This window comes from Brugia malayi (genome assembly GCF_000002995.4).
Source record: "Brugia malayi strain FR3 genome assembly, contig: Bm_009, whole genome shotgun sequence".
Lineage (NCBI taxonomy): Eukaryota > Metazoa > Nematoda > Chromadorea > Rhabditida > Onchocercidae > Brugia > Brugia malayi.
The window spans coordinates 116,652-129,742 of NW_025062286.1; the positions used below are offsets into that span (position 1 = coordinate 116,652).

General features: G+C 27.1%; 1 protein-coding gene across 1 annotated transcript; it reads left to right on the plus strand.

The window, feature by feature from the left end:
• Positions 1-450: 450 nt before the first annotated feature.
• Positions 451-1,179, plus strand: Bm17106 (Uncharacterized protein; the record flags this gene model as incomplete). The annotated part of the gene is made up of 3 exons (XM_043082796.1): positions 451-454; positions 624-763; positions 1,027-1,179. 3 exons carry the CDS (start codon positions 451-453, stop codon positions 1,177-1,179), a joined length of 297 nt encoding a protein of 98 aa, XP_042938730.1.
• Between the last annotated feature and the right edge of the window lie 11,912 nt (positions 1,180-13,091).

Here is a 13,091-nt window from a genome sequence, read left to right on the forward strand (position 1 = left end):
ACTTATTATAAAAACATGTTTCTGCTATTTCTTTTCTCATACTTATCATTTTTCCAAAACTTCGATTTTTTAACACTAAATTTAGGAAATGCATATTGAATTTAATGATAATCCTATTTATAAGGATTACTCTGATTAATACACCTAAAGTTGTACTTTTCTCAATGAATGATCGAAAACTAATTCTAAACAGAAAATGTTAAATTACTGTTAAACTGTTGAAATGTGTCAGAGAGTGTCTTTTTCGATTTTTCATTGAATTATTTCCTGTACTCTCATTCTAATTCCTGCATGAAACTGTTCCTCACTTTTTTTTTTCTTCGGGACAATTCCTCCTATTCCGTTTTCATTTCATTTCATTTCCCTTCCTCATCTACCAGTATTCTATTTCATTTCTCTTCTTTTATCATCATGGATAGATTAAAATTTTTTCCTCCGTAAACTTTCAGTATGAGTGGGTGTAGGAATAAAGTTGACACGTTATTCATTCTTTTGATTTGAGCTATGAATTGGTTGTACTGAAATTGTTGAGAATTTATTCGGTTGAAATTAATTTGGTTATCTGAATGATATTTTTAGTTTTAGGATATGAATATGTTTTCATGTACTTTTTTCATTATAAGCTTTTCATTTTTTAAATGCAATACATTACTTTACTTATTTACTTACTTTTGTCATATTGAAGTGGGAACTGACGGAATCAAACAGTAGAATCCCAGAAAATCGAAACGAGCCTATCCAGATTAAATGTCTTAGTTGTAATGTAAGTTCAGTTATATTGCTATTTTCATGTCATTAAGTTTTAAGTTAAATTCAAAATTTTCCTATCAATAAAATTTGACAAATTTGATAGTTAATTTCAATAAAAAGAAAAAAAAAACTGAAAGAGCAAAAAATGTTTGTACTTTTATGATTTAATTATTTGTACTATTATTAAAATATTTAGTCCAATACAATGAAATGAATGAAATTAGCGCTCGAAATACTCAAATATCTAAAAATTGTAATTGACTGAGTTAATTTTAGGCTTGGATCATAAGGGATGTGCGAAATCGATGGCATTGTTTAAGCTGTATTTCTCGACGTTCATTTCATTTTTTTCCTGCATGCGGCAATGTCATCAGTGAACAATATCCAGCAGAAGTCATAAAGAAGAATTCTACATCATCGTCTACTTAAAATTTCAATTTAATGCTACTAAATGAAAGGAAGAATCAAACTTTTATATTAATACTTTGAAATATGTCAAATATTGCTTTAAAAATTCCCATTTAAATTATTCATTTGCATAATTTTAAACATTTTTGATAATTAATTTATCATACACTGAATGTGATGTTCTAAATATTATTTATTTTTTTATAACTTATCTATAAGGAAAAGTATTTTTTCAATTCAATAAAAAATAATTCAATTGATATGAGAACACTTTAGATTTCTATAATTGTTATTTCTATAGAATAATACCAGGATTATTTTTTTTTTCACTAACTTTCCTGATTCTAACAAAAATTATTTTTCAGAATTATAAATACTTAAATCTATGCTTCATCCTGTTTCCGTTACGATAGTAATTTTGAATGCTTTTTTGATGAAAAATGTGAAATGATTATACATATATCTAAATGAAATTTGAAATTGTACTTATAGTTCTGATGAATTTCACACTAAAAATCTTTTTATTTTACTATTCATTTTTGTTTTCATTGCTTTTATTTTATTTGAGATTGAGAAGAAGCGCTTTTTAAGATTGTTTCATATATTACAAATTAAATTGTCTTTTAGCTCTGTGATGAATGATATAATTTCCATTGTCGCTAATCCTTTTCCTTCTCACACTTCATTTCATTTCATTCATTATATCAACAAAGTACGAAACTTTTCAGTCGTTTCATTTGTTAATTTGAAAAAATTAGAGGCGCATATATGCTTATTTACTTTGATAATTATTTAAATATCTAATCTTCTGCTTTTCCTAACAATTCCGTAATCTAATTAAAACACAATATTGCTTTTCGGAGTTTTGCTAATTTTATATTTATTTTCATAGATAACTTATTAATTATTCAGTTTTTCTTCCATTAATAAAATAATTTCTGAGAAAAAAAAACTAATATTATACCATAATTAATAATATTTATTGAATATTTTTCAGAAATAATTTTTATTATTATTTTTTTTTATGGAGCAAATATTTCTGGCAACTAACACTGTTGAATGATCGAATTTGCGCTCATGAAAATGAAATTGTATTGGCTATTTCATTTCCAATTATTCTTTCATTCTTTCTCATCACACTCACACACACGCACACACAACGCACATTCACAGACAGACACGTACACGTTTTTCTAATGTTTTTCTAATTTCAATGCCAATGATTTGTCACACAGATCGATGATTCATATTAATTAAATTCATCCTATTTTCAAGTTTTAACTGCTAATGCAGTTTTTATGTTTATCCGTTTTATTATTTCAAAATTTTTATCATAAATATTCAGTCAAAAAAATTGGTAAATTTAACTCTCTGAAAACTTTGAGAGAAATCTGTTAAATAAATTTGAAGAAATTTCTCTTAATGTATGTTTCAATCTGATATGTATTTTCTATATTTGGTAATAGGTGAAATTTGCACCATTATTTTCTTTTTTTTTTTTTAATTTAAACTTGTTGTCACATTTAAACATTAGACATTTCTATTATTAAAAAATTTCTCATATTTAGATATGGTAAAAAAGTGTGTGCTAATTGTTCTAGGTCAGAATTATTATAGCCCAGGATTATTATAGGCAAAATTATTCTAGGCCAGAATTTCTTTTTTTGATTTATGTATGTGTGTATGATGTAGAAAATTTTAATTTTTGGTCGTAATATAATTATTTTGAATATATGAATTGATCTCATAAAATATCACAAGTAGCTAAAATATTTTTTGATATGATTACATTATTTTATGTTAACACTTTTACCTTTTCAGTTTAGGCTTTCAAATTTAATCCTTTGGCATTTTTATCTTTTTAATATAAATGCTTTAAAAATTTTTCACCATTTATTAGATAGAATAGATGATTATTTCATAAATAAAAGAATTATGCTAAAAATTGAATGAAACATTCTATTATGGCTTCTTTTTTCTAATGAAAAAGTAAAGTTATTAATTCTATAACAGTTTTGTTTTGATTGATTCATATTAAACAAAATGAAATAAGTAAAAATTTTCAATTTATTTATAGCTTGCAGCTTGTTTATAAAATATGTTTTTGTAAGAATTAAATCTGTTCGTTTCTTTCCATAAATTAGATTTTAAATGTCACATAAATGCATTCAGATTTTCTCTTTCATTTTAGAGTAATTTCGAATATGTGTTTGCATTTTTTTTTTTTGTCAACCTAAACTTAAAACTTTTAGGATACGCTTTTATCTGTTCAAAATTGGACAAATTATTTTAATTTAAAATCTTAATCATTTAATAGGAATAAATAAATTGAATAACACTAAGTTGATTGTATTGTGCATTGGTTAACTTTTATATTAAAATTCAATGACTTCGCTAAAATTTATGTTTACATAAAATTTTTCTCTTACTACAGTTAATTCTTAAAATATGAAAATAGCCAATGTGGAATGCCGAAGAATTCTTGAAAGACTATTTATTCCCATTGATTGTCCATTGTCATCTTTGTGGTCATTTTCGCTTTTGAGTATGGATTTTGTCCCATTTCTATTCAATCTTCACTCATCCTTTTATTTATTACTTTTCTAGGCTACTTTCTACTTATTGCCTCACTCATACATTGGTATTTTAAGAAATACAAAGACGCAAAAAATATTGTTTCAAATTATTTTAGAGTTAAATTCAAACTTTTTAAGCCATTTCAAATAATTTGTTAGTCTGTCATTCAACATAAAACTAATAATTGTAACATAGTTCATCGTTTCAATTCAAAATTGCTATTATTATTACTTTCTTTGTCCTTTTTTCTTGATTTCCTCATCTTTGGCTGTGCAAAAAAAAAGAAAAACTTTGACGAATCTCATTAACATTATAACCTTCGAAAGTTCCTTCCTCTATTCAAAATTAAAAAAAAAAATTCTATTTAAAATGGAAAAAGAAAATTTTTGTAAAGTATACAATTGAATAGACTTGGCTAAAGTTTTTTGTCTCTTTCATTGGATCTTTTTAAATTTTTGTCCTGAGCATTTTTTTTTGTCAACTAAGTCACTTTTCAATGCTTTTTTTATATGAATATTATTTTTTTAAATCAAATTTTATTAAGTTGAATTTTAATTAAAATATTAGAATAGAATTAATAGAATAAATATTGAATAAGTTTTGATTTCAATTTGCTTATTACAGAAATGAGCATTTAGAATGTTATATTAATTAGTGAATTATCAATGAAACATTGCTTTTCATATTTGTGAAATAAATTTGATTTAATATTTAAAATCATTTTCTCTTTTCATACCGATCTATTTTTACACTCTATCATATAGCTTAATTTGATATTTATAGCTAACACGTATTTTTGAAACAATAAAAATCCATTACGGATGAAAGCTTTTACAAGTAAAATTTATCTTACCATATTTTTAAATAATTATTTAGCTTGAAAAATTGTCTATTAAACATGAAGAAATATGCAATAAACATTGTTTCTAATTAACACTTAAATCTAAAAAATTTAATTGAATTAAGATTTTCTTTGTAAGCTAAAAAAAAAAAAGAAAAAAAAATTACTAAAAGACGCAATTGTACATAAACCATCAAATAAAAAGCATAAACATATGTGAAAATTATTTTGTCTATTTATGTTGACAAAAAAAAAAAAGTTTTTGTGACAAGTATTAGTTATTGTAAATTAATCCATAAAATTTATTCTAATTAGGTAATACTTTAATAGAGGAAAAGAAAGAAAATATTAGAGCTAAAATGTGATAGAAATTAGGAAATTAGGAAAAAATAATCGTCGGCGATTCTTTTCTTTTTTTTTTTCTCTCTTTAATGATAATCAAAATGTGTTGCCCATATGTTGTAGTATGAATGACAAATATTATTCGTTCATTTTTAACATATCAAAATTTTTGTATTCATTCTTAGCTTATACTTTTTCAAATTAAGATTTGATTGAAAAAAAAAAAAATGTTAAAAGATGAAAAAAAATGAATGACCTTTTGCAGCGGTGAAGAACGAATGGATGTAATAAATGAGTACAATCTTCATATTTGTTATCAATTTCATGGAACTATTTCAAGGTAATCAATTCTTAATTACCTTAGAAGAGAGGAAATTAATATTGAAGGACATAAATAATTTGACACATTCAATTTCATTCATTCTTTTTGCAAATTACAAAAATGAATTTTTCATTTTTCAAATTTATCATTTTTTTTCTTCTCATCTCACAGGTATGATAAGTTATTACATTTTTAGAAATTTAGCAGTAGTATTTGATTAAATAAGTATTTAATAACTGGTAATAGCAAAAACATAATATTTGGTGTATCGAAGCGCTCATTTCATCTTGTTGAATTTTACATTATACATGGACAATAGCGCCACGAGTTGTCCTTCACGTAGTAGCGCTGAATATCGAAATCGATCCTCAATTGAACTGTCATCGTCATTGAGTTCCACTGAAGATCGTTGTCAACATTTTCTCAAGAATAGTGACGAAGAAGAGATGAGATTTTCTCCTTCCTTTGGTAACGTTATGCTAGCTAGTGGGTATGTAAACCTTTCAATGTTTAAATTCAAATTTCAAAAAATTTCTTCTTTTTAGATTTTACCAATATGGTTGAATGAATTTTAAACATTTGCTAATATATTAGTTATTTCGAAGGATATTTTTTTTTCTTCTTTTAATTTGTAGAATGATTAATCAGAAACAAAACTAATTTGAACATCTAATTTTATATTGGTAGAGAAATGGTATAAGTTAAAGAATTAATCAAAATGCCTTCTAGAGATATTATTATATCTGCAGAGAAATGATATGAGTTAATGAACTAATCAAGATATCTTCTAGTGATATTGTTATACTGGTAGAGAAACGGTATAAGTTAATGAAGTAATCAAAATATCTTCTAGTGATATTGTTATACTGGTAGAGATTTTTACACTCTATCATATAACTAAATTTGATATTTAAACTCATACCATATCTCTACAGATATAACAAGATCACTAGAAGACATTTTGATTAATTCATGCCACTTTTCTGCAAATATAACAATATCACTAGAAGACGTTTTGATTACTTCATTAACTCATACCATATCTCTACAGATATAACAAGATCACTAGAAAACATTTTGATTAATTCATTCCCCTTCTCTGCAAATATAACAATATCACTAGAAGACGTTTTGATTACTTCATTAACTCATACCATTTCTCTACAGATATAACAATATCACTAGAAGACGTTCTGATTACTTCATTAACTCATACCATTTCTCTACAGATATAACAATATCACTAGAAGACATTTTGATTAATTCATTCCCCTTCTCTACAGATATAACAATATCAGTAGAAGAACATTTTGATTAATTCATGCCACTTCTCTACAGATATAACAATATCACTAGAAGACGTTTTGATAACTTCATTAACTCATACCATTTCTCTACAGATATAACATTATCACTAGAAGACATTTTGATTAATTCATTCCCTTCTCTACAGAATATACAATATCACTAGAAGACATATTGATTAATTCATTCCCCTTCTCTACAGATATAACAATATCACTAGAAGACATACTGATTAATTCATTCCCCTTCTCTACAGATATAACAATATCACTAGAAGACGTTTTGATTACTTCATTAACACATACCATATCTCTACAGATATAACAAGATCACTAGAAACATTTTGATTAATTCATTCCCCTTCTCTGCAAATATAACAATATCACTAGAAGACGTTTTGATTACTTCATTAACTCATACCTTTCTCTACAGATATAACATTATCACTAGAAGACATTTTGATTAATTCATTCCCTTCTCTACAGATATAACAATATCACTAGAAGACATTTTGATTAATTCATGCCACTTCTCTGCAAATATAACAATATCACTAGAAGACATATTGATTAATTCATCCCCTTCTCTGCAAAAATAACAATATCACTAGAAAACATTTGATTAATTCATTCCCCTTCTCTACAGATATAACAATATCACTAGAAGACATTTTGATTAATTCATTCCCTTCTCTGCAAATATAACAATATCACTAGAACACGTCTTGATTACTTCATTAACTCATACCATTTCACTACAGATATAACATTATCACTAGAAGACATTTTGATTAATTCATTCCCCATCTCTACAGATATAACATTATCACTAGAAGACATTTTGATTAATTCATTCCCCTTCTCTACAGATATAACAATATCACTAGAAGCATATTGATAAATTCATTCCCCTTCTCTACAGATATAACAATATCACTAGAAGACATACTGATTAATTCATTCCCCATCTCTACAGATATAACAATATCACTAGAAGACATTTTGATTAATTCATGCCACTTCTCTGCAAATATAACAATATCACTAGAACACGTCTTGATTACTTCATTAACTCATACCATTTCTCTACAGATATAACATTATCACTAGAAGACATTTTGATTAATTCATTCCCCTTCTCTACAGATATAACAATATCACTAGAAGACATATTGATTAATTCATTCCCCTTCTCTACAGATATAACAATATCACTAGAAGACGTTTTGATTACATCATTAACTCATACCATATCTCTACAGATATAACAATATCACTAGAAAACATTTTGATTAATTCATTCCCCTTCTCTGCAAATATAACAATATCACTAGAAGACGTTTTGATTAATTCATTACCCATACTTCTACAGATATAACAATATCACTAGAAGACGTTTTGATTACTTCATTAACTCATACCATTTCTCTACAGATATAACATTATCACTAGAAGACATTTGATTAATTCATTCCCCTTCTCTACAGATATAACAATATCACTAAAAACATATTGATTAATTCATTCCCCTTCTCTACAGATATAACAATATCACTAGAAGACATTTTGATTAATTCATGCCACTTCTCTACAGATATAACAATATCACTAGAAGACGTTTTGATAACTTCATTAACTCATACCATTTCTCTACAGATATAACATTATCACTAGAAGACATTTTGATTAATTCATTCCCCTTCTCTACAGATATAACAATATCACTAGAAGACATATTGATTAATTCATTCCCCTTCTCTACAGATATAACAATATCACTAGAAGACATATTGATTAATTCATTCCCCTTCTCTACAGATATAACAATATCACTAGAAGACGTTTGATTACTTCATTAACTCATACCATTCTCTACAGATATAACATTATCACTAGAAGACATTTTGATTAATTCATCCCCTTCTCTACAGATATAACAATATCACTAGAAGACATTTGATTAATTCATTCCCCTTCTCTACAGATATAACAATATCACTAGAAGACATATTGATTAATTCATCCCCTTCTCTGCAAATATAACAATATCACTAGAAGACATTTGATTAATTCATTCCCTTCTCTACAGATATAACAATATCACTAGAAGACATTTGATTAATTCATCCCCTTCTCTGCAAATATAACAATATCACTAGAACACGTCTTGATTACTTCATTAACTCATACCATTTCTCTACAGATATAACATTATCACTAGAAGACATTTTGATTAATTCATTCCCCTTCTCTACAGATATAACAATATCACTAGAAGACATTTTGATTAATTCATTCCCCTTCTCTACAGATATAACAATATCACTAGAAGACATTTTGATTAATTCATGCCACTTCTCTGCAAATATAACAATATCACTAGAAGACATATTGATTAATTCATTCCCCTTCTCTACAGATATAACAATATCACTAGAAGACGTTTGATTACTTCATTAACTCATACCATTCTCTACAAAATATAACAATATCACTAGAAGACGTTTTGATTACATCATTAACTCATACCATATCTCTACAGATATAACAATATCACTAGAAGACATTTTGATTAATTCATTCCCCTTCTCTGCAATATAACAATATCACTAGAAGACATATTGATTAATTCATTCCCCTTCTCTACAGATATAACAATATCACTAGAAGACGTTTTGATTACTTCATTAACTCATACCATTTCTCTACAGATATAACAATATCACTAGAAGACATTTTGATTAATTCATTCCCCTTCTCTACAGATATAACATTATCACTAGAAGACATTTTGATTAATTCATTCCCTTCTCTACAGATATAACAATATCACTAGAAGACATTTGATAACTTCATTAACTCATACCATTCTCTACAGATATAACATTATCACTAGAAGACATTTGATTAATTCATTCCCTTCTCTACAGATATAACAATATCACTAGAAGACATATTGATTAATTCATTCCCCTTCTCTACAGATATAACAATATCACTAGAAGACATACTGATTAATTCATTCCCCTTCTCTACAGATATAACAATATCACTAGAAGACATTTTGATTAATTCATGCCACTTCTCTGCAAATATAACAATATCACTAGAACACGTCTTGATTACTTCATTAACTCATACCATTTCTCTAAAGATATAACATTATCACTAGAAGACGTTTTGATTACTTCATTAACTCATACCATTTCTCTACAGATACAACAATATCACTAGAAGACGTTTCGATTACTTCATTAACTCATGCCATTTCTCTACCAATATAACAATATCATTACAAGACGTTTTGATTACTTCATTAACACATACCATATCTCTACAGATATAACAAGATCACTAGAAAACATTTTGATTAATTCATTCCCCTTCTCTGCAAATATAACAATATCACTAGAAGACGTTTTGATTACTTCATTAACTCATACCATTTCTCTACAGATATAACATTATCACTAGAAGACATTTTGATTAATTCATTCCCCTTCTCTACAGATATAACAATATCACTAGAAGACATTTTGATTAATTCATGCCACTTCTCTGCAAATATAACAATATCACTAGAAGACATATTGATTAATTCACTCCCCTTCTCTGCAAATATAACAATATCACTAGAACACGTCTTGATTACTTCATTAACTCATACCATTTCTCTACAGATATAACATTATCACTAGAAGACATTTTGATTAATTCATTCCCCTTCTCTACAGATATAACATTATCACTAGAAGACATTTTGATTAATTCATTCCTCTTCTCTACAGATATAACAATATCACTAGATGACATTTTGATTAATTCATGCCACTTCTCTGCAAATATAACAATATCACTAGAAAACATTTTGATTAATTCATTCCCCTTCTCTACAGATATAACAATATCACTAGAAGACATTTTGATTAATTCATTCCCCTTCTCTGCAAATATAACAATATCACTAGAACACGTCTTGATTACTTCATTAACTCATACCATTTCTCTAAAGATATAACATTATCACTAGAAGACGTTTGATTACTTCATTAACTCATACCATTTCTCTACAGATACAACAATATCACTAGAAGACGTTTCGATTACTTCATTAGCTCATGCCATTTCTCTACCAATATAACAATATCATTACAAGACGTTTTGATTACTTCATTAACACATACCATATCTCTACAGATATAACAAGATCACTAGAAAACATTTTGATTAATTCATTCCCTTCTCTGCAAATATAACAATATCACTAGAAGACGTTTTGATTACTTCATTAACTCATACCATTTCTCTACAGATATAACAATATCACTAGAAGACGTTCTGATTACTTCATTAACTCATACCATTTCTCTACAGATATAACAATATCACTAGAAGACGTTTTGATTACTTCATTAACTCATACCATTTCTCTACAGATATAACAATATCACTAGAAGACGTTCTGATTACTTCATTAATCATACCATTTCTCTACAGATATAACAATATCACTAGAAGACGTTTTGATTACTTCATTAACTCATGCCATTTCTCTACCAATATAACAATATCATTACAAGACGTTTGATTACTTCATTAACTCATACCATTTCTCTACAGATATAACAATATCACTAGAAGACGTTTTGATTACATCATTAACTCATACCATATCTCTACAGATTTAGCAAGATCACTAGAAAACATTTTGATTAATTCATTCCCCTTCTCTGCAAATATAACAATATCACTAGAAGACGTTTTGATTACTCATTAACTCATACCATTTCTCTACAGATATAACATTATCACTAGAAGACATTTTGATTTATCATTCCCCTTCTCTACCAGATATAACAATATCACTAGAAGACGTTTGATTACTTCATTAACTCATACCATTCTCTACAGATATAACAATATCACTAGAAGACGTTTGATTACTTCATTAACTCATACCATTTCTCTACAGATATAACAATATCACTAGAAGACGTTCTGATTACTTCATTAACTCATACCATTTCTCTACAGATAAACAATATCACTAGAAGACATTTTGATAATTCATTCCCTTCTCTACAGATATAACAATATCACTAGAAGCATATTGATTAATTCATTCCCCTTCTCTACAGATATTACAATATCACTAGAAGACGTTTTGATTACATCATTAACTCATACCATATCTCTACAGATTTAACAAGATCACTAGAAAACATTTTGATTAATTCATTCCCCTTCTCTACAGATATAACATTATCACTAGAAGACATTTTGATTAATTCATTCCCCTTCTCTACAGATATAACATTATCACTAGAAGACATTTTGATTAATTCATTCCCCTCTCTACAGATATAACAATATCACTAGAAGACATTTTGATTAATTCATGCCACTCTCTACAGATATAACAATATCACTAGAAGACGTTTTGATAACTTCATTAACTCATACCATTTCTCTACAGATATAACATTATCACTAGAAGACATTTTGATTAATTCATTCCCCTTTCTAACAGATATAACAATATCACTAGAAGACATATTGATTAATTCATTCCCCTTCTCTACAGATATAACAATATCACTAGAAGACATACTGATTAATTCATTCCCCTTCTCTACAGATATAACAATATCACTAGAAGACATTTTGATTAATTCATACCATTTCTCTACAGATACAACAATATCACTAGAAGACATTTTGATTAATCATTCCCTTCTCTGCAAATATAACAATATCACTAGAAGACGTTTTGATTACTGCATTAACTCATACCATTTCTCTACAGATATAACAATATCACTAGAAGACGTTTGATTACAGCATTAACTCATACCATATCACTACAGATTTAGCAAGATCACTAGAAAACATTTTGATTAATCATTCCCCTTCTCTACAAATATAACAATATCACTAGAAGACTTTTGATTACTTCATTAACTCATACCATTTCTCTACAGATATAACATTATCACTAGAAGACATTTTGATTAATTCATTCCCTTCTCTACAGATATAACAATATCACTAGAAGACATTTTGATTAATTCATGCCACTTCTCTGCAAATATAACAATATCACTAGAAGACATATTGATAATTCACTCCCCTTCTCTGCAAATATAACAATATCACTAGAACACGTCTTGATTACTTCATTAACTCATACCATTTCTCTACAGATATAAACATTATCACTAGAAGACATTTTGATTAATTCATTCCCCTTCTCTACAGATATAACATTATCACTAGAAGACATTTTGATTAATTCATTCCTCTTCTCTACAGATATAACAATATCACTAGATGACATTTTGATTAATTCATGCCACTTCTCTGCAAATATAACAATATCACTAGAAAACATTTTGATTAATTCATTCCCCTCTCTACAGATATAACAATATCACTAGAAGACATTTTGATTAATTCATTCCCTTCTCTGCAAATATAACAATATCACTAGAACACGTCTTGATTACTTCATTAACTCATACCATTTCTCTAAAGATATAACATTATC